Source organism: Macaca fascicularis, chromosome 17 (genome assembly GCF_037993035.2).
Source record: "Macaca fascicularis isolate 582-1 chromosome 17, T2T-MFA8v1.1".
Taxonomy (NCBI): Eukaryota; Metazoa; Chordata; class Mammalia; order Primates; family Cercopithecidae; genus Macaca; species Macaca fascicularis.
Genome location: NC_088391.1, coordinates 28,398,623 through 28,422,023, shown reverse-complemented (window position 1 = coordinate 28,422,023; position 23,401 = coordinate 28,398,623). Strand labels below are relative to the sequence as shown.

General features: G+C 40.4%; 1 protein-coding gene and 1 pseudogene across 5 annotated transcripts in view; one reads left to right on the top strand and one right to left on the bottom strand.

Moving 5' to 3' along the window:
• CDADC1 (cytidine and dCMP deaminase domain containing 1) overlaps positions 1 to 15,845 on the bottom strand; it is a 46,065-nt gene extending 30,220 nt beyond the window's left edge. The window contains exons 1-5 of one of the 5 annotated variants that reach the window (XM_074022027.1): positions 15,651 to 15,845; positions 15,305 to 15,421; positions 14,820 to 14,917; positions 7,864 to 7,938; positions 4,235 to 4,412 (exon numbers count right to left, since the gene is read on the bottom strand). In XM_074022027.1, coding sequence (XP_073878128.1) covers positions 4,235 to 4,412; positions 7,864 to 7,938; positions 14,820 to 14,917; positions 15,305 to 15,421; positions 15,651 to 15,732 — 550 coding nt within the window. In that variant the 5' untranslated portion in view covers positions 15,733 to 15,845. The remainder of the gene's footprint in view (positions 1 to 4,234; positions 4,413 to 7,863; positions 7,939 to 14,819; positions 14,918 to 15,304; positions 15,422 to 15,650) is intronic. The other 4 variants (XM_074022029.1, XM_045377062.2, XM_074022028.1 and 1 more) reach the window with 4 other exon arrangements.
• Positions 15,846 to 15,905: 60 nt separating this feature from the next.
• The window catches only part of LOC102121074 (prolyl 3-hydroxylase OGFOD1-like), a 44,699-nt pseudogene continuing 37,203 nt past the window's right edge, over positions 15,906 to 23,401 (top strand).

Genomic DNA, 23,401 nt, shown 5'->3' with positions numbered 1-23,401 from the left:
AAAAAAAAAAAAAAAAATTGGCTTAATAGAAAACAGCTGGATGCTCAAATTTGCTTCTGTTTTCAATCTGTTGCAATATGTTGTTTTCACTGAAGGATATGAAAATTATCTGGCCTCATATAGATATGTGGTTGAAAAAGGAGTATTTTAACAGCCATTTCAGACACTTGTGAATATTCTTCTTTGGCACTACATAAAAATTTGACAAGGGATAGTTTCTTAAAGGTTAGTTACAATGTAGAATCTGAAACCATACCAATAAACTTTTTGAACTGTTAAAGTCCATTGGTCTGTCTTGCACTTACAATGGCTTTTACTCATGCATGATTTTGTAGCATTGTGCATTGGTCATCCAGAAAACAATGATTTACTGATTCCACAATATTAAAAAAAAAAAATCCCATTCATTAGTATCACCACCAATCCCATCAAAAGAGTCTAAGTGGTGAGATGCTGTCAGGCTCATAATGGAGAATATGAGTTTTCCAAAATTCTAATTTTCACTTGATAGCTCAAATTCTATCACTGGCAACAAAAAAATGTCAGTTGTTTATCTGAAAGTGACAGGTTCACTATAGTTTCAAGAAAATATCTGCCAAATATCCAAGTCTAACCACTGTCAGTTCATGATATTCCATTAAAAAAGTAGATAATTTAGTCTGCAACTCAAATAAATCACATACATGGTTTTCCTCAAAGCCATCTTCATACCTTAGGTCTGTAGCAAAAGCACTTTATACCCACCTCCTGTTTCCTCACACAGAATATTAAAAAGATGCAGACTCAAGTTGGGATTTAATGAAATTAATACTTTTTACTGTTTCATCAAGGACTTTCTTATGTAAAACTGGTTTTCTTTTTTCCCTCTGAGTGCAGTGAAGAGTACAATGACTACCAGTGCGGTATGGCACGAATGTTTTGATTAATGGTATGGAAACAGGCCGGGTGTGGTGGCTCATGCCTGTAATCCCAGCACTTTGGGAGGCTGAGGTGGGCAGATCACGAGTCAGAAGTTCGAGACCAGCCTGACCGACACAGTGAAGCCCCGTCTCTACTAAAAATACAAAAATTAGCTGGGCATGGTGGTGCGCGCTTGTAATCCCAGCTACTCAGGAGGCTGAGGCAGGGGCATTACTTGAACCTGAGAGGTAGGGGTTGCAATGAGCTGAAATTGTGCCATTGCACTCCAGCCTGGGCAACAGAGTGAGACTCCCTCTCAAAAAAAAAATAAAAATAAAAATAAAGATATGGAAATAGTAGTTTTACCTATCATTGTTTTGGTACCATTAGTATGAATGTAGTGTTTTTGTTTTTGCTTTCTGGGACAGGATCTTGCTCTGTGGCCCAGGCTGGAGTGCATTGGTGAGGCGGGATCACAGCTCACCGCAACCTTCGCATCCCAGGCTCCAGTGGTCCTCCCACCTCAGCCTCCCAAGTAGCTGGGACTACAGGCACACACCACCATGCCTAGCTAATTTTTCTATTTTTAGTAGATAAGGGGTTTCTCCATATTGCCCTGGCTGGTCTCAAACTCCTGGGCTCAAGCAATCCACTTACCTCAGCCTCACAAAATGTTGGGACTACAGGCATGAGCCACCATGCCCAGCCTGAAGGTAGAGTTATTATGAAAATAACATTGACCTTGTGGACCATCAGGAGTCCACAGACCACACTTGGAGAACCACTGTGCTACATTTGCCTTGTAACTGAGGTAATAGCAATTCTAACTAAAGTAATCTAGCTGTAGCATGGGGTTCAGCCATGCTCCCTTCCTAAGATAACTAAATATAATACATAAGCCTAATCTAACATAGCAATTTTGCTTTTATATTGTCCAACACCAATATACAAGCATTTCCATTGTAGATCCTTCCTGACTTTCCATACTTCATTATCTTTCTTGTCAGGATCAAATGTCTTAAGACATCAAGCAGTGAACTGCACTCTCCTATTCTTCCCTCCAATTTGTGGCTCCAAGGCTATTAAGACTGCTTTCAGCACAGTTAGCTCAGCACAAAGCACAACTATCTTTTATTCATTTTTCTCCCTTGATCTAGAACAGATCAGCCAACAAATGTTTTGGTTCTTTCACATTCTTTCATTTCTGTATCAGCGTCATCATCTGAATCCTATTTTATACCTTGCCTAATGCAATGGTCTACTAATCAATCTTCCAATCTCTAATCTCTCCCTGTTCCAATTAAATAACAGCAATAACAAAAATTTCAATCATGTTACATCTTTCTCAAGAATCTTCAATGTCTCCACATTGCCTACAAACAGGAACTGTAGGTCAGTTGAACATAAGTGATAAAACACATGTCCAATCTGCCTGGTTAGTTGGGAAAAGGAGAAAAAAATGCCACCACCACTTTCATACCTATTTTTTTAATGTATTGGTAACTGTAGTTGAGAATATAGAATATAATCACTACCACAGATACCTACCTGCTCAAAACACTTGTTGCAGGCCAAGAGGTTTCTAGCCACATGACCCATTTCTTCTAGAAGTTCTGCCATTTATAGCTCAAGGCACTGACCTTGACAGAGATCTGATCATTACTCTCAAGGCTTTGATGTAAATAAAAATAGCTCTTTCTCAAAACAGGCCTAGGAACTCTGTTCCATAAGATAAAGTTCAAAGGCCCTACAGTTCTTCAAAGTTCTCCACTATCATTATAATTTGTCTGCCACTATTCTCCAAGAATAATTCTCCATTTCAAATACTGACCCTAGAACTTTGCTTCTTACAACTTGATGACTCCATATGCACTGTTCCCCCTGACCAGGAATGCACTGTTCTCCTCTTCCTCTACCTATGATGCATCAAGATCAAGCTTAATCCTCAGCCTTTCATAATATGGCAATCTGCAGGGATCACTATTTATCCTCTGAGACCAAATATCACTTACAACCTGTATCACTGATATGGTACTAGATAATGCATCATATTAAATTGTTATTTTGGCCCCCAAATAACACCTTGAGGGTAAAGATTAGGAAGCACATTAGTTTTTTTGTTTGTTTTTTGATCTGCCATGATGCCTATGCAACAGGATGCATACTTTTTAAATGAAAGAATGGTTGGCATATACCTGGGTGCAAAACAGAATCATAAGCACAGAGAGGTTTAGTGAATAGCCTGGTGTGGATGGATGGCTATACATTAAAAATTTGTGTTCCTCCTTCCAAAATGTAGTCACTGAAAGACAGTTGCCCAGTGGGAACAACAGTTCTCACAATGGATGAGAAGAGAAATGATGCATGCGACTTCCAGGTCAGGGTTTTAAGAAGCAGGTTCACCCTCTCTACTCATTCTTTCTCAGTCTGCCTCTGGATACAGAGGACTCAAAGCCCTAGAAATGACAACAGCAATGAGACAGAAGATGCCTAGCCCAGGAATCAACCACATGGAGAAAGCTGCCTGCTGTTTAGCAACACATGCGTTGGACTATTATACAAGTGATAAATATCTAGTACTCTAAGCCACTGAAATTTTGTTTTGTTATAGCAGTTAGCATTAGTCTACTCATACACTGAGGGTCATTTAATAGGTTAGTAGACATGAATGACATCAGAATCCATGTTTTCTGATGTTTACTCTTATAATGTATCAAACTGTCTTCAGATATATATTTATATATTTTTTATTTTATTTTTTAGAGACAGGGTCTTGCTCTGTCACTCAGGCTGGAGTGCAGTGGAGCGATCAGAGCTCACTACAGCCTTGAACTCCTGGGCTTGAGCAATTCTCCTGCCTCAGCCTTCTGAGTAGCTGGGATTACAGGTGCGAGCCATAGCACCTGACTTTGAGATATATATTTCTAAATTATCTCTGTGGTATTTAGCAAATGTGTTCCCACCACTGCTCTCAGACAAATGCTCTTTCCTTCTTCTTCTTTTTTTTTTTGGAGACAGGGTCTTGTTCTGTCACCCAGGCTAGATTGCAGCGGCGCAATCATGGCTTACTGTATCCTCGAACTCCTGGGCTCAAGCAATCCTCCCACCTCAGTCTCTCAAGTAGTGGGGACTACAGGCATGTACCACCATGCCTAGCTAATTTATTTTTTGTAGTGATGGGGTCTCCCTATGTTGCACAGGCTATTCTTGAACTCCTAGGCTCAGGCGATCCTCCTGCCTTGTCCTCCCAAAGTGCTGGGATGACAGGCATAAACCACCATGCCCATCCCAGATAAATACTCTTAATCCCCAACAAACCCTTTTCTGCACTTACCATTTACAATCATTTTCAAACAAGCAGAACATGGTTTTCTGGAAAAATAAAGATCACAGTTTTTCAGCCTTGACCCATGTTTAATAAGAGCAATCTGCCCGGCATGTAAATCTTCACTAGAACAGTGGAGACCAACAATTTTCATGTTTTTCACCACCACAAGACCAGTTCTCTTTACCTACATTAAGATATAAAATAACAACTTATTAGTTATAACACCTAATAATCACATCATGGATTATACTTGAATTATTAATAAAATGGAAGTTTTGTTTAATTCTTTATCTAAACAGAGTTTGTACGAAGCACATTTCTCATTAGATCCAAAAAGCTTCTGAAACTTTAGTGTTGACTTTAGGCCAGAAATTTTCTAAACCTAAGCTCTACTAATCGAACGATTAAGCATGTAATTATCATTAATTTGTTCTAGTGAAAGATTAGATACATTATAACCTAGTAAAGGGCAAGAACTAGGTCAATTTGACTTGTTTCTTATAGCCTTGAGTGTAGTACCATTTAGTATTAAGCTTCTAGATGGTAATAAAGAATATAAAGCCCTGATTTTACACACGGATAAGTAAAGCCCAGAAAGTTTACATGACTTTCTGAAAGACACACAGATGGTAAAAGGCAGATGGTAAAGCAGAGGTCATCTTAAATTCCAAAATATTTTAGATATTGACCAAAGTAAAGATAATTCTCAATTTATTTCTAGAAACTACTGGCTGTATCAATTTTTAACACTATGGCAGTCTAGACTACTATAGTTGGGTCCCACCTCCTACTATAGGTAAGTTATAAAAACAAAAAGAAGGAAGACATACCATCAAGTGTCAAAAGGGATGAGAGAACTTGACGTCAGAGCAGTGAGCGTGAGCTATCTTAGCGGTATTCCACAGAGAAGGGACTGGCTGAGCCTGATTTAAGCCCTGCAGACTGCGGACTGACTGGGGTTCTAAGCACGTCCAGTGGATCTCTTTGAGTGAAGGTTTTGTGTTACTATTAAACCTAAAGTGTCTCAACTTAAGCAAATATTAATCAAAGCTGGTATAACAATATCAGATAAAACAGAACAAGGTAAAAAAAAAAAAAAGTCAGTTCTGCATAAGTCACAAAATAATCTATGCTGTTTTCACAGCAAAAGCCTCTGAAGGAATGTAAACCTGATCCTTGGGCTGGGGACTGACTGTTACATGAGGGGAGCTTGGGCTGAGGAGAGGTTGTCCCTATTCCCCATCCCCTTCCAAAGGGATTTTACCCTATACTTATTCCCCAGTGCAGCATATCTGAAATCACTTTAAGGATCAGACCAAAGCGATATTAACTAGTCAAGTTTCAGTTTCAGTTTTGAGTATAAATGTTTGAGATTATGGAGAATAATTTGTAAAATATCTAAAAAAGAAGGAACAGAGAAGCTTTTATGGAATTCCATTTCTGAGTTAACCAGCCATCTCCTAAACTAGAAAGACATTTAAAAAGGAATACAAAAATCTCTACTTTATAAAATATATACCTAGGAATGTATGTAAAATATGAAAAACCTATCTATATTGGCTTTTAAAATAAGCTTTAAATTGACCTTGAATTTGTGAACACTTTCCCTACCAAAATTTCTAGAGTTTTATGCTCCTCAAATGCAAAGTATATAATATTATTGATTTCTGAATACTTTCAATAAGTTTGTTTGTTTATTTATTTCAGACAGAGTCTCTGTCGCCCAGGCTGGATTGATTGATTGACTGATTTGAGACGGAGTCTTGCTCTGTCGCCCAGGCTGGAGTGCAGTGGCGTGATCTGGGCTCACTGCAAGCTCTGCTTCCCGGGTTCACGCCATTCTCCTGCCTCAGCCTCCGCAGTAGCTGAGTAGCTCCTACCACGCCTGGCTAATTTTTTGTACTTTTAGTAGAGACGGGGTTTCACCGTGTTAGCCAGAATGGTCTCGATCTCTGCACCTTGTGATCCACCCGCCTCGGCCTCCCAAAGTGCTGGGATTACAGGCGTGAGCCACCGCGCCCGGCCAGTAAGTATCATCGTGGAAAAGAAGTAATGTTGCCTCATCAAAAGATCCTGACAGAGCTCCTGTTGTTAAATTGAATCAACATGACCAGGGGAAGTGGCAGCAGGGGATGATTTCAGCTTTAGATTTTCCTAGTTAAGTAGACAGAAATAAAGCCAGAATAAAACATAAAAAAAAAAAAATTGTTCCTATTAAGTGAGAAGCATACTCATCAACTTATTTGTTATTAGAACCACCTTTTGGGTCGACTTTATCACTTTTTTGTCTAGGGTCCTTTTCACCTTAGAAAATACGTTTTTTTTCATTTTGCATTTAGGTAAGGCCAAAATATCAAGTTTGAGACAAAGATTTTTCCATCTGAAACTCAACAAAACAAATAAAAGCTCAAGTTGCATTCCATTTCGTCACTTCCATTTACTGCAAATCCCAGAGGACTGAATCTTTTCAGTGAATCACTGCTCTGAATTTGATTTTCCTTCACTTCGCTAACATTTTGGCAAGTCATCTATGTCACAGAGTTTTACACTAAAACATGGGCAAAAGGGGACAGTCTGTTTTGTATATGTTTTGTATATGGACTAGTACATTGACTTAAATGGTGATTCACTATTTTTTCCCCTTGGCCTTTCTTAATATGAAAACATGTAAATATTCTGAGACAAATTATTTCTATATTTCTACTGGGCTCACTCAGAATGAATTAGGAAATCTCTAGGAATATTTATCAAGGTAACTCTTCAAAACATACATGCTTAGTCTCCACTCTGCACCTAATGAATTGGAACCTCTGGAAAACTCAAAAGAATAAAGTAACAAGGAAATACTATACAGTATTAAAAAGAACAAGGTTCATCTTTCAAGTCTGCACTTTGATTTTACCCTACTTACCAACTAATAAGTTAACCTATTACTGTTTCATAGATATTAGCAGAAAACATGAAACTTCCGGGTTAGAAACAATGAACTTTATTATTTGCAGCACAGCAGTCAGTATGAGCACCATTTCTGTTTCCCTGCCCTCAAGCCCCATGAGGGGTAATACAGATGGGCACAGATAGCTGCCTGAACACAGGGTGGGTAGTGTTATAGGAAAGGAACACTGAGCTTGAGGGTCCTACTATTTCACAGCAGAAAGTAAGAAAGTTTGCTCTTTGTCCTGGAGGAAGACATTACCTCAACCTTCAGGGCTGATCACGGCAAACACAACTCTGAGAAATGACCCAGGTAAAACTCTGGGTTTATTTACTAGGTAAAGTAAATGCAAGGTTAGGGCCTTGCATTCTTGGTATACCCAGCAAGGTGTGTGGAAGTGTGAGAGAACTAAGGGAGAGTATTTCTTAACATATCTATATGAACTCTCCAGAGTTTTTCTTTTTTTTTTTTTTTTAAAGCAAGATGTAGGACATAGCACAGAATAATCCCACCTGTACTTTTTCTTTTTTTTTTTTAAAAAGGAGTGACATATAGTCTTGTAAATATACAGACCATTTTTAGAAGAGTATTTTAAAAACTCCCTTGAAAGCAGAAATGGAGGCACTTTTATTCTACTTTATACTATTCCTTTTGCTTTGTCATTATGAGCATATATATATGTGAAATCACAAAAATTTACCTGTCTTTTGTCAGTAGATACTCTGGTCATCTCTTCATTATCTCCTAAGGGTCCATGCTTTCCCTCTTCATTTTTCTAATAATAATCAGATTAAGGAAAAAAAAGATTAGCACATAAGACATATGACTAATTCAACATTCCCATATTTAAAGGCTGGAGTCCTTGGCTTTGACCATTTTTTTTCCATGATGAAACTCTACAATGACTTCCCACTTTGTTCGGATCAAGTTCATACTACTTTACCTAGTAAATAAACCTTTATTTACTTTCCCAAAACATAGAAGGATTGGAAATTGTGATCAGAAAATAAAATTCTGAAGTTTATGGTTTCAGAATTGTGGCAGTTTTGAGTAATGGAAAAGTCCAAAGTGTGGCCATGAATGACTAAAGTGGAATAGAGGTAAATTAATTGGAATAGAGAAGATAAGGAACTATGTAGCAAAAGTATTAGATCGGGACTGTGGTTGATAGGATAATGCCCCACCAGAGATCTCCTTGTCCCAGTCCCTGGAGTCTATGACTATGTTTTGTTACACAGCAAGGAGGAATTCAGGTTGCAGCTGGAACTGAGGCACTAACCACCTACTTTGACATGGGGAGATTATCCTTGATTATCTGATTGGCCCAATGTTATCACAAGGGTCATTATAAGTAAAAGAGGGGTGTGGGAGAGTCAGTGAAGCAACATGAAATACCTGACTGGCCACTGCTGGCTTTGAAGATCGAAGAGGCCCATGAGCCAAGGAAAACAGATAATCTCCACAGGTAGAAAAGGCAAGGAAAGTTTCTCCCCTAGAGTGTCTGAAGGTAATCTGGCTCTGCCAACACCTTGACTTTAGCCCAGTAAGACCCATTTCAGACCTCTTACCTACAGAACTGTATAATAAATTTGTGTTGTTTTAAGCCACCAACTTTGTGGTCATCTGTTATAGCAGCAATAGAAAACTAATACAGGTATATCCATGAGGGGAAAAGTGAAAACTGGAAGTAGAAAGAAAGTTTTGAGGCAGGGACCAAAGTCCTTCATTTATTAGTTCAGCAAATACTTATTGAACCCTTGCTATATGACAGCCTAGTTGCTCAAGATGCAGCTCTCATAGGGCTTATAATTTATGAAAACAGGAAAGTGACTATCAAGTAAGTTGATTAAGACAAAGAAAGTGACATAGAATTCTGTGAGCTCCAAAATAGGTGGGATAACCGGGTGTGGTGGCTCACACCTGTAATCCCAGAACTTTGGGAGGCCGAGGTGGGCAGATCACGAGGTCAGGAGTTCGGGACCAGCCTGGCCAACATAGTGAAACCCTGTCTCTACTAAAAATACAAAAATTGGCTGGGCATGGTGGCACGCGCCTGTAGTCCCAGCTACTCGGGAGGCTGAGGCAGAAGAATTGCTTGAATCTGGGAGGGAAAGGCTGCGGTGAGCCGAGATTAGGCCACTGCATTCCCGCCTGGGCAACAGAGCAAGACTCCGTCTCAAAAAAAAAAAAAAAAATTGGTGGGATAGTTAATAAATTGATAAAGTTTTAAAGTAGGAATGGGAAACTCTGTAAATGTTGACCTGCTAGTCTTACGAAACAAGTGCTGGATGCTAGAAAAGAAACAACCTTCAAAAAGAAGTTTATAGGAAAACCCATGTTCTGCGAATGAGGTTTCTGTTCAAACAGAACAGGAAGCAGAGGAAGTGATGGTGTCAGTGGAAAAACGGTAAGGATGTGGGTGCTAGTAGTGGTAATAATTATACGAGTGATGATAATAATAGTACCTAACATCTACTGCATGTTTATCATGTACCAGGCCCTAAATTATCTCATTTAATCCTTATAACTTTATAAAGTAGCTCCTATTATTTCCATTTTACAAATGAGGAAATTGTGGCTGAGAAAGATTAAATAACTCAACCATGGTCACACAGGTAATAAGTGGATATGCCAGATCCAGCCCAAGATCCATTGTCTTAACCATTATGCTACATTGCTTCTGTTCTGGAAAAGTACAGTGAGGGCCTTTAGCATAAGGTACCAGAAGACACAATGGAAAGAGTCAGGAGGCTAGGTGCGGTGGCTCATGCCTGTAATCCTAACACTTCGGGAGGCTGAGGCGGGCAGACTGCTTGAGCCCAGTAGTTAGCGACCAGTCTGGGCAACATGGCAAGACCCCATCTCTATTAAAATAAATAAATAAGGAGACAAGAACAACAACAACGACAACAACAAAAAACACATAGTACCTAACATGTGCCAGGCACTAAGACCTTTACAAATATTAACTCATTCATTTCTCATAAAAGCCTCATGTAGTATATACTAGTAACATTTCATTTTACAGATGAGGAAACTGACACTGAGAGGTAAAGTTACCCAAAGTTATACAACTAGTAAAAGGCGGAGTCAGAATCTGAACCCAGGCAGGCTGGCTGTAAAACCACGGGCTACTCTAAGACACTAGACTAAGGTGCTGCTCTAATGTTTATACTAACATTACAGTATAAGTATTTTCTTATGTTAAGTGAAAAGGGTAGAATCCAGAGTTAAATGATCTCATGTAAGTAAAGAAAATAAGAGAAAAAAGACTGAGAAACAATTTTTAAAAAGTAATTAGTCTCTAGGAGGTAGAATTATGATAAAACTTTTCTTCTGTCCATTTTAAAAATAACAAACATTTATTACTTTGGTAATTCATAAAAATACTTTTAGTAGGACAAAAGGTTGGTAAAGTATCAAAAGCAGTATTTCCAATACATTACATGTCTAATTGCATCTTGGTGTTTCTATTATTTACTCTGTACAGCAAAAGCAGACTAAAGAATTTAAGTGAAACAATCTTACTACTTTAGCTTAAAGAAGTTTTTTTTCTCTTAATAGGAAAAAGTTTGTACTCAACTCTACGAATACCATGTGCAAATAATACTGGAAAAAATATACTATAGTAAATGGTAAAGAAATACTAGGCACAAAATTGGGTAACATTTCGAGGAATTTAATATTTCTACAAGTATAAACACAATGGCAGCATATACTATATGTATATGAAATTTAGATGTATTCTTATTGTATAATTTAAAATAAATAACTTAACCCTGTAACAGTACTGAAACTGTCAAATACAAAATTGTATTCCTGCTATGACTGCAACTACCTGCAAAATTATGTGGCTATTAGCTAGTACAAAAAGGAAAATCCAAGAAAAACATTTAAAATATAAATAAAAAACATTTAAAAATGTTGCAGCTATTGATTCAGTCTTCAGTTTCAATGATAATGTTTGTACAATAAATAACACTATAAAAGTGGAGTACAATATGCTCCCTTTCATTCTGTATTCTTCCCCCACACTATCATTGGTCTTGTTTTTTTGCAATGGCCATGATATGAGAAGAACTAATGAAATTATATACTTCTGCTTTATTGACATTAAATAGACAAGTAATTGACAACCTACAATCATGTTCTAAATACTTGGTAAATCTGCCGTTTTTGGAATTTAAAACACATTTTTCTCATATAAACAATGTTAAAAATGATAGTCAAGTTCCCAAGCTAACATGCAAAAGCCTATTTCACCCAGATCACTGCCAGAGTAATCCTGAGGCTCTCCCTCCCCGAGTGCCTCAGAGTCCCAAGGCCTGTAAGTAAGAACAGAAGTAGAGGCCTACCCAAGACCATGGTGAGAGAGTTGTCGCCCCAGGAGACATGGGTGTGGGAGCACAGCTGGAAAGACACCAATGCAGTGAATAGGAGCTGGGCAAGCTCCAGGACCAGGAGCTAAGAATGATAACCTTTCATATAGCCAAGTCAATCCTACTTCCAGGTTGCCTGGCTTTCTGAAGACATGGATGTTCTTTGTTTTGATGCCTTCTGTACTCATTTCTATGTGTTTTAACTTTCCATTTAAAAGGCTTAAATAGACATGCGTATGAGTCAGATTTCTAAATAAGATCCCACATAAAATATTTGGAACAAAAGACATTTCTTTTCATTTAGAAAACTTCCATGGTGTCCACCAGATGAAGGAACGAGATGCCAGGAAAACTAAGAGTCATTGGCTTGGGAGAAAACAGAGACTCATAACCCTGATCTTTTGTTAAACACGATATAAAGTTGTATAAAATTTTGTTGCTAACATAGTTTTGAAATTTCCTTGGTAGTATATTTTTTAACAAAATGCTAACTGAAAGCTTTATCTCAGTTTTCTCAGATCCACAGTTTTCTCTATAGAGTATGAGGTAACAGTTGGGTGTGTATTATTTGCAAACAAACTTCAACAATTAGTTGGCCAATCAATCCCTTCCTAATAGAAACATAAATATCATTTTTCACTAATTAAATATAACTTGTGCCTGTTGGGAAAAAAAACTTAATTTCAGCACAGGATATGGTGTGTATGAAAAATAAAATAGAACTAAAATGAGATCAAATCCAGATATTTACAAAAGAAAGAATGTCTTTTCAAAATTTGTATTCAATCTCTAATATGTTCAGTTTTTAAAAGTCTTTTCTTTTTCTTTTTTTTGAGACGGAGTCTCACTCTGTTGCCAGGCTGGAGTGCAGTGGTGTGATCTTGGCTCAATGCAACCTCCGCCTCCCGGGTTCAAGCGATTCTCCTGCCTCAGCCTCCTGAGTAGCTGGGACTAAGGGTGCACACCACCACGACCAGCTACTTTTTGTATTTTTGGCAGAGATGGGGTTTCACCATGTTGGCCACCATGGTCTCGATCTCTTGACCTTGTGATCTGCCTGCCTCAGCCTCCCAAAGTGCTGGGATTAGAAGCATGAGCCACTGCGCCCAGCCTAAAAGTCTTAACTCTCTAAATATTTGTTTCTAATCTGGCTCTTCAAAATAAATTTTATCTGGAAAAAAAAAAAAAACCCACAAACACAAAATCTCTAACAGCTTGGATATCTACTTTCATAAAATAATACTAAGCTATTAACAAGTAGAAGGAATAAAGGAACTTCAAAATTAATGAAGGAATGAAGAGCTTTCTCAGCCATTAGTAAAATGTAGAGCCAGAGTGGGTGATAAGGGTAAGAAATATGAAATAACAATGTATAACATTTTAAATAATGTTTTACTATTTATAAAACACTTCACATAGGAATTGGGGGAGGAAACTACCCCAAGAGATATCATTTTATTATGAGAAGTGAATATCCTCACATCCCGTTAAAATTCCTCAATGCAATTCCTGTATCGATAGGATAAAATCTAAACTCCTTTGCAAGGCATACAATGCTTTTTATGATATGATTCCTGTCTACATTGTCGAGCTCCTTTCCAGTCTCTTCCCTCTACCTAATTTCACTTTCTGGCCTGAGGACCACAAATTCTCTCATTCCTCCAAGCTTTTCCATGTAGAGTTCCTTGGCTTGGGCAAATGTCCACTCATTCGTCATGTCTCAGTGCAAATATGACCTTCTCTGTGAATCCTTCCTTCACTTTCCCATATAGAGCCTGGCTCCCAGTCTTGCCAACATCTCTGCTTATACTGTGTACTCACTCCACCCGTTCTATTTTAATTGTTTAAATGCCTAGTGTTTCTTCTCATTAGAAAACAAAGACCATGTTTTTTCTGCTTTGTGTCTCCAGTGCCAAGCACAAAACCTCATCCACAGTAAAATGAAAAGAGTGGGTAGTCTCCTAAGAGTACTGTGGCAATTTAAGGATTTATGGTCTTTCTCTGGAAAATCTAAAGCAACCTTTCAGCAGAATTATTGGCAAGTTAGAAACCTCAGCGAGTACATGCAGAATATAACTACAACTTTGTAAGAGTAAAATAAAAAACCTCATGCTTAAGATTGGAAGTACCAAAATGTTAACAGTAATGTTGTTAGAGTGATGAGAAGCCATGGGTAATTTCTGCCCCACCCCTCTCCTTTTACCTCTGCTTTCAAAAATGTCTTAAATGCTCAACTTAACCTAATATTGTTTTCCAATGGTCGTGGCCCCCTATAAAAATAAATGCCAACACCCTAAGCTTCCAAAATTATCAAACAGAAATGATGAGAACCTAGCATCATGCCATTCCATGCATGGAGGAAAATGAGAACCTAGCACCTTGTTGCCCCAAGGGTAGGAGAAAGAAAAGATGTAGCATGTCCATTCTTCCAATTCCAATATATTGGCTTTTATGATTATTCTTACTATACATTTCTGATTTTTTTTTTTTTTTTTGAAATGGAGTCTTACTCTGTCGCCCAGGCTGGAGTGCAGTGGTGCAATCTCAGCTCACTGCAACCTCCAACAATTCTCATCCATGAGAACTGTTCAAGTGATTCTCATGCCTCAGCCTCCTGAGTAGCTGGGACTACAGGTGGATACCACCATGCCTAGCTAATTTTTGTATTTTTAGTAGAGACAGGGTTTCACTATGTTGCCCAGGCTGGTTTTGAAGTCCTGACCTCAGGTGATCCACCCGCCTCAGCCTCACAAAGTGCCGGGATTACAGGTGTGAGTCACTGCACCCAGCCCATTTCTAATCTATTTTGATCCTGTCTTTCAAGATCCAAAAAGAGAGTACTTCCATCCAACATTAACCAATTAGCATTCATATAATGGTAGATGGTAAAGGGTATATGCTAGGTAAAATAAGACATGCTCTCTATCTCCAGGCAATTTATATATTTCTGTGGCAGAGGGGCAAACTACCTAGATAAAACACCAACAGTATATACAATTGGGGGAAATTATGTGGTATAGACAATAATCTTATTAGCCAAACTGACATATGAATACCATTAGTACCTGATAAACATGGCAGTCTCAGACAGTATTTTTAGAATGGAATATGACTTATTACAGCTAGGAATTATAAAGTGTCATGTTAATCAAGAAAGGTAATTTTAAAATCTTAAGGCTTGTTAAGTTTGGTTTTAGGTATGACAGAAACTGGAGCAATAAACTCAGATTTTAAACCATTGCGTTTCTAAGGGGAAAAATTATGAAACAAATTATACCTGAGATTTTTGCCTCTGGGCTTCTACTGCTGGGAAAAGCTCCATCCAGAGGCTGAGCAGAGTGAAAAGGTTGACTTTAGAAAGTCTTGGTATCTGACCTACAAAAGAGACGACAAACACTTTAAAACGTGTTACTAATGGCGAAAAAGGGAGCCAATCTCAATGCCACTTGGGTGCTGCAGCATAAGCCCGGCTGCTTTCGCATGAGGCACAGAAAAAGATCAGGGTATAAGAGAGTCAGAAGTATCTTAGCAGGAGACGCTTCAGTCTTAGTCGTGGCTACCTCCTTTTCCACTTAAAAAGTTGGGCCCTCTTTCTCCAGCCCTCACCCTGCAGGAAAAAAAGGTACAGCTAATACACATTGCTGGGGGGACAACCCAAAGCAAGCTGTGAAAAGTCTTCGCATCTGACGTCGTCGTGGTGCAAGCTTTTCTTTGGACTGTACTGGGGCGTTGCTAAAAGAAAAGCCCGAAAAATGCGCTGACCTTCGACGGTAAAGCAGTCGAAATACAGGAAATACGTGCGGTTAATTTGGAAATCAAGGCAAAGGCGCGCTTTGGAAATATTCAGGCTCTTTGACCTCAGAGCCCCAGCTCTACGTCCTGTGAGAAACAAATAAGAGGGGTTAAAAAGTCACACTTCAAAAGCCGGTGCGACCGAGCCGAGCGGTTCTGGCGACTGAGGAGGGGACACGGAGAGGGCGAGCAGCAGACATCCAGAAGCAGCAGGGGAGGCAAAGAGGTGCAGACAAGGAATCTGGAGTTCAATGACGGGAGACGCACAGGACAGAGCGAAAGGTAGGGTGGCGGGAGCAGGGTCCGGGACACTCACCAGTCATGCTGCCAGTCTGGGTGCTAACTGACCGCCCGGCCCTCGCGCTCTCCAGATTTTGCATCTGCCCAGCTTCTTTCATCCCAAACCTAGCGTCCTCTGCTGCCAAGGAAACCTCTCCCAGTCAGACATGATCTTGGCCTCAGCGTCCCCGCCCCTCGCCTCCTCTCAGCAACTGTAAGGCAACGGCCCACTAGGCGCAGCCAGATGACGCCTCAAGCTTGACCGCCACTTCAGGGCTCCTCGTGTGACGTCATAGAGAGGCGGCGCTGCGGCGCCAGAGGGCTGCCCCTCGGCCGGTGACCGAGTTGATGAGCACCGAGTTGGTAAGCACCGAGCTGTATATCGCTTGAGACCTGTATTTGGTTGTGTCGTTGGTTTTGCCAAGTAAGGTCACTTGAGGATTTCTTGGCTCGAGGTCCCAGGTTGCGCAGACTCTGACTGCATCGAGTTGAGAATTTTGGTCAGAATGTTAAAGTGGAAACCTACCCCAGGCTATCATGGTCAGTGTTTTAGAGAACTTCGTGGGTGGGGGTGTGGAGCGGGGCGGTCCAGGATGTTCTGTCATCAGAGACTGGCGGGTTCTGGGGAACTTAGTGCCGTGGAACACAGCAGGGACGTTCTGCTTCTCATCAAGAACATGAAGACGTTGAGAGGTGGAATTGTAACAGGGCAAAAGGTGAGAGGAGGCAGTAGGAACTATTTTGTTTTTAATTTCTAACGTCTAGTTTATTTCCACAAAACATCTGTATCATACCAGTTCTTTGAAATTGGTTCAGACTTGTTTCATGGCCTAGATCAGCACTGTCCAGTAGAACTTCCTGTAATATTCTATATCTGCACTGTCCAGTATGGTAGCCACCAGCCAGTGGCTATTGAGCATCTGAAATGTGACCAGTACAACCAAGGAACTGCCTTTTTAGCTTCATTTAGTTTTAATTAATTTACATTTTAAGTAGTGACATGTGACTATTGGCTACTATTGTATTGGACAACATCACTCTAGACTCTCCTCCTGGAATTCCTATTAGGTATCGGTTAAACCGTCTGAGGTTTTAAATTATTATTTTTAAAATATTCCATCGTTTTGTTTCTCTGAGCCACATTCTGGCTAATTTCTTCAGATCTATCTTTCAGCTTGCTGTTTATTTCTTTGGCTGTGTAGAATTTTTTCTAATTTGCCTGTTCTGGACTCTTCAGGTGATTTGACTATATCCAGAGAACTCCATTCTGCACCTTTCCTGAGGTCTAGACTTTGTTGACAGTGCTTTCATGGCAATTAACACTAAGGCTTAAAGACAGGGCATGGACTAGGGGAAAATATTTGCAAATCACGTGTCCAACAAAGGACTCATATCCAGAATATATAAAGAACCATATAAACTCAGAGTAAGTAAATAAACAGTCCAGTTAGAAAATGGATCAAAGACTTGAATAGTCATTTCACCAAAGAAGATATACAGATGGCAGATAAAAATGTAAAACAGTGTTCAGTGTCATTAGCCATTAGGGAAATGCATATTAAAACCACAATGAGATTCTACCGCACACCTGTTAAAATGACTAAAATAACAAGTACTGACAGCACTAAATGCTGGTGAGGATGCAGAGCAACCAGATCTCTCATACATTGCTGGTAGGACTATAAAATGGCATAATCACTCTGTAAAACAGTTTGACAGTTTCTTATAAAGTTGCACATATGCTTATCATATCACCCAGCAATGACATTCCTGGGTATTTATCCTAGACAAACCAAAACTTATGTTCAAACAAAACTCTGTACATGAATGTCATGGTGGCTTTATTTTTAATAGTCAAAAACTGAAAACAGTCCGGGTGTGGTGGCTCATACCTGTAATCCCAGCACTTTGGGAGGCCGAGGCGGGTGGATCATGAGGTCAGGAGTTCGTGATCAGCCTGGGGAACATGGTGAAACCCCCGTCTCTACTAAAAAATACATAAAAATTGACCAGGCGCGGTGGCTCACACCTGTAATCTCAGCACTTTGAGAGGCTGAGGCGGGCAGATCACGAGGTCAGGCGATCAAGACCATCCTGGCTAACATGGTGAAACCCCGTCTCCACTAAAAATACAAAAAATTAGCCAGGCATGGTGGCAGGCACCTGTAGTCCCAGCTACTCAGGAGGCTGAGGCAGGAGAATGGCATGAACCTGGGAGGTGGAGCTTGCAGTGAGCTGAGATGGTGCCACTGCACTCCAGCTTGGGCGACAGAGTGAGACTCCATCTCAAAAAACACAACTGTAAACAAGCCAAACAGTCCTTAGTGAGTGAATAGAAAGCAAATGGAGTACATCCATGCCATGGGACACTACTCAGCCATAAAAAGTAATGAGCTATTGATACATACAACTTGAATGAATCTCAAGGGCATTGTGGTGAGTTTTTAAAAGCCAATCTCAAAGGGTTGTATACTGTATGATTCCATCTAGGTATCATTCTCAAAGCCAAAAAAAAAAAAAATAGCAATGAAGAATGAATCCATGATTGCCAAGTGTTATGGTTGGGACAAGGGTCTGACTAGTAACACGACAGAGTTTCTTTGTGTTGACAGTTACTCATATCTATACATCTGATAAAATTCATAGAGCTATACACCGAAAATGCAAAGTGGTATATTCAAAACTAGTAAAACACAAATAAGATCTATACCTGTATTAACAGTATTGTACCAGTATCAGTTTCCTGATTTTACCAAAGTGCTATGAATATGTAAGACATATCGTTGCAGAAGCTGGGTGAAGGGTAATATAGGAACTCTATTATTTTTGCAACTTTCCTTAAGTTTTAAACTCTCTAAATAACTAGATAGATGTATATATACCTATATATGTTATGTGTGTGTGTGTGCATGTGTGTGTGTCTGTGTGTGTATCTTTGATCCCCAGCAGTCTAGATCTGCCCTGCCCTTCAAACAGTCATTAGTGTTACTGCTCATTAACCTCTCTTTGGACTCCTGGTCTCATTTCATTTTCAGTCTTTTAGTATTTCAGAGCAGTTTAAATACTTGGACTATTTCTCTTACTTTCTTGCTAGCTCAGCCATATTTTATCCTGCATATTTAGGTATTTGTAGCTGAAATATTTTTCAGACTAGGCTAACTTTTCCACAGTATTGGTGGAATAATTGTTCTGCTACAGAGGAATAAGAGGACTAAAAAGGATTACAAAATGAAATTTTCCCTAAGTGCTGAGAAGTGGACAAGCTCAGAGCAGCTGAGTTCTACAAAGGCCAGTTTAATCAATAAAATGGTTTTTAAATCAATAAACAATTCTATATATCAAGTGGAAAGAGCATGGGTTTTGGTATGAGATAGACAAGCTGTATTCACACTCTAAGCACAGAAGTTATTTACCAGTTGCTATATCAGTTGGCTTAGACCCAGCTTGTTGTGGGTAACAAATGTGAACTCCCAAAATCTAAGACAGGTCTCAGTTAATTTAGAAAGTTTATTTTGCCAAAGTTAAGGATGTGCGCCCGTGACACAGCCTCAGGAGGTCTTGATGACATGTGCCCAAGGTGATCAGAGCACAGCTTGGTTTTGTACGTTTTAGGGAGACATGAAACATCAATCAACATATGTAAGATGAACATTGGTTTGGTCTAGAAAGGTGGGACATCTCAAAGTGAGGAGGGGGCTTCCAGGTCTTAGGTAGATAAGAAACAAATGCTTGCATTCTTTTGAGTTTCTGATTACCCTTTCCAAAGGAGGCAATCAGATGTACATTTATCTCAGTGAGCAGACGGATCACTTTGAATAAAAGGGAGGCAGGTTTGGCCTAAGAAGTTCCCAGCTTGACTTTTCCCTTTAGCTTAGTGATTTGGAGACCCCAAGATTTTTTGTTCACACAAATAACCATGAAATCTCAGGGGCTTGCCCCAACAAAGGTTAATTTTTACTCATGTTACGTGCTGCTGCTCCTGTGAGTTGGCTCTGGGATCCAGGCTAAAGGAGCAGCCTCTGTCCCTTCTTTCTTTTTTCCGCCCTCAATTCCCCTGTATGTGACTCATCTTCCTAGCATGCTAGTTGCTTCTTTGGCTTTCCAGCCCCTTCCTCTGCCTCTGCTGTAATAGCCCCTTCTCTTCGAAGGGGAGGGGAGGGGAAGTTATCAAATGGCTTTTTGACTGAGTTACTCAGGGAAGAAGGAAGGGAGGAAGGAAGGGGCTAGGGAAAGAAGGAAGGAAAGCATGATGGTAAAACATTTATCACAAATTTTCATGAAGCCTACATGATCCCAAGTAGTACGCAGACAGCTTAAGTGTTAACAACTCTGCAGGCCCTCCCTCTGCCTTTCCATGAGAGGGAGCTGTCTTCTACCAGTGAGGGCAAAGGGCCAGTGTGACAGCCTTTTGCATCTGCACTTGTGGCTCCTGGGCTCTTGTTTGGCATCCAGGAGAAATGAGTTTGGACAAATGAATTGAAGGATGGTAAAAACAGGATTTTATTGCTGATAAAAGTGGGAGCTGAAAAGGGGATGTGCTGGGAAGGTAATTTTCCCCTGAAGTCTGGCCGTCTCTGGCCAGATTCTTCTCTGAAGTTATGCTGTCAAGCTGTCTCTCTGAAGTCAAGCCACTTCTCTCCAATGTTGAGCCATAGTCTCTCATGTCAAGCTGCTTCTCGTTTCTGCCGGCTGAGTCTGGAGTTTTTATAAGCACAGTATAGGAGGCAGGGCAGGCCATGGGTGGTTTTGGAAAAGGCAACATTTGAGCGGGAAAACAGGGATATAAGTTCTCATTTTGGGCTGCAGTCTCAGGCTTTTTGGCTTGAGGATGGGGTTTGCCAGGGACCTGCCCCTGTCTCCTGGAATTTCTCTGCCTCCTGTCTCCATCATTATGATCTTAACGTCAGAAATTCTATCTCTAGGAACAATGGGGATGCAAAGGTCAGGATCTAGTGACCTTTGGTAACAAGGAAGTGGGCTGAATTGTGGCCTGATTCGTTCTTTTTTTTTTTTTTTTTTTTGAGACAGAGTCTCACTCCAGGCATACTGGAGTGTAGTGGCACAATATTGGCTCACTGCAACCTCTGCCTCCTGGGTTCAAGTGATTCTCATGCCTCTGCCTCCTGAGTAGCAGGGATTATAGACACATGCCACCAAGCCTGACTAATTTTTGTATTTTTAGTAGAGACCAGGTTTCGCCATGTTGGCCGGGCTGGTCTCAAACTCCTGAACTCAAGCCATCCACCTGCCTTGGCCTCCCAAAGTGCTGGGATTACAGGTGTGAGCCATTGTGCCTGGCTGATTAGTGTTTTTTTTTTTTTTTTTTGTAGATACGGAGTCTTGCTCTGTCGCCCCAGGCTGGAGTGCAGTGGCACAATCTCAGCTCACTGCAACCTCTGCCTCCCGGGTTCAAGCATTTCTCCTGCCTCAGCCTCCGAGTAGCTGGGACTATAGGCACATGCTGCCATGCCCAGCTAATTTCTTTTGTATTTTGGTAGAGATGGGGTTTCACCATGTTGCCCAGGCTGGTCTCAAACTCCTGAGCTCAGGCAATCTGCCCGCCTCGGCCTCCTAAAGTGCTAGGATTACAGGCGTGAGCCACTGTGCCTGGCTGATTTGTTCTTAATTATAACTATATTTCTGTCCAGAACTCAGCATGCCATTCTTGTCAACCTTGTAGGGATGGTTTCAGTTTGGTCATTTTGGGCAAAAAAATGTGATTATCACCACCACTCTGAGTCCGGAGATTAAGGTTTCCTAAACAATTCTCAGAAGGCCATTCCTGGCAGCACTTAAACCCTGAGGAAGCAAAGAGAAACCTGAAACAAAATCCAGATGCCCTTCAGGAATATGTGCTTTGTTATGGAGGGCAGTGCTGCCAAAGAGAAATGACTTCTCAGGTTTTCCATATATTGTCCCAAATGGTCTTCTCGGAAAAGTAAACTTGGTGCCATGTTGATTAATGTGCTACAGAGTAAGAAGGTTCAGGCAGCCCTGGAAATGGTGCTCCCCCGAGGTGGGAAGGACTGGTAAGCCCACTTTCCCTTGTTCTCCCAAGCTCTCTACCAAAAGGCTGCCTGAGAGGGGGTGGGCAGAGCGGCCTGGGCAGCACAGTCAATGTCCAAGTTCATTTTGGGTCCCTGTTTGTATGATGCCTCTGGACTGTCAGGTAGGGCCACCTGGGTTCAGATATTTCTTAATCAGCATCCCTATAGAAGTTCTCTAATTAGACACATTAGAAATCAACAGAAGGAGGGCTGGGTGCAGTGGCTTGTGCCTATAGTCCCATCCCTTTGGGAGGCCGAAGCCAGAGAATTACTTGAGGCCAGGAGTTCAAGACCAGCCTGGGCAACATAGTGAGACTCAATCTTTACAAAACATTTTTTAAAAATTAGCCAGTTGTGGTAATGTGCAACTGTAGCCACAGCTACTCCAGAGGCTAAGGTGAGAGGATTGCTTGAGCCCAAGAGTTTGAGGCTGCAGTGAGCTATGATTGCACCACTGTACTCCAGCCTGGGCAACAGAGTGAGACTCCATCTCTAAACAGAAATAAAAAAGAAATCAACAGACTAGAGGGAGGAGTAGGGATGAGAGGATGGATAGAAGAGGGAGTAGGGAGGAAACTAACACTGATAGAATATCTGTTATGATCAGACACCCTATGTAACAATAATGATAATAGTAGTAATAATAGTATCTTATATTCTTGAGTGTTTACTATGTTCCAGGCTCTGTACTAGGTACTTTATGTTTATTATCTCATTTGCTCCTTCTAGCAACCTTGTGATGTGGGCAATATTATTTAGCTCCACTTATAGGAACCAAGACATTCGGTGACTTGCCCCAATAGACATAGCTTGAAAGGGGTGGGGGCAGGATATGAATGGACATTATGACTTCATTTAATACCCACAACAACCCACTGATACAGATTTTTATCATCTCCACTATGCAGGTGAGGAAACTAAGACCCTCAGACCAGCAACATCGCCATCACATGGGAGCTTGTGAGAAAAGCAGAATCTTGGGCTGCACTTCAGACTTTGTGAGTCAGAATCTGTACATCCACCACTGGGGTAGGCCAGTGGGCTCCAGCGATTCTCAAACTGGAGTATGCGTAAGAGTCCCTCAGAGACTATGTTAAAACGCAGATTTCTGGGTCCCAGCCTTAGAAATTCTGAATCAGTGGTTTTTAGCTAAAGTATTTTGGCCCTCTGTAGAACTGCTTTTACCAAAAGCAATTGATACCAACTACTTTTTGGTATCATATTGTCTGCTGATGTTAACTGATGCCAGAAGCAAAATTTTCATACCAGATTCGAGCAAGTGTCAAAGTTTTATTTGGCCCAGAGGTTACAAACTTTTTTGGAAAGTCCCAGATAGCAAATATGTTAGGCTTTTCAGACCATTTAGTCTGTGTCACAACTATTCTATTCTGCTGCAAAAGCAGCCATAGATGATATGAAAATGACTGAGTGTGGCCATTTTCCAATAAAACTCAATTAACTCCCCCTCATTTAACTCCTAAATTGAGCGAACCATCGGTGGCAGTAATGAGACCTAGTTCAGAATGTATTTGAGGAACGGGATTTAAATACTTGAAGAGAAAAGGATTCTCTAAAACAGCTAAGTTGGGTACCATATGCCTGGTTAACTTTCTTTAGGGCAATGAAACCATACACTTTTGGGTTAACTGTTTTAAAAAGATTTTATTTTTTTAGGGCAGTTTTAGGTTCACAGCAAAATGCAGTGGAAGATAGAGATTTCCCATATGGCCCCTGCCACACA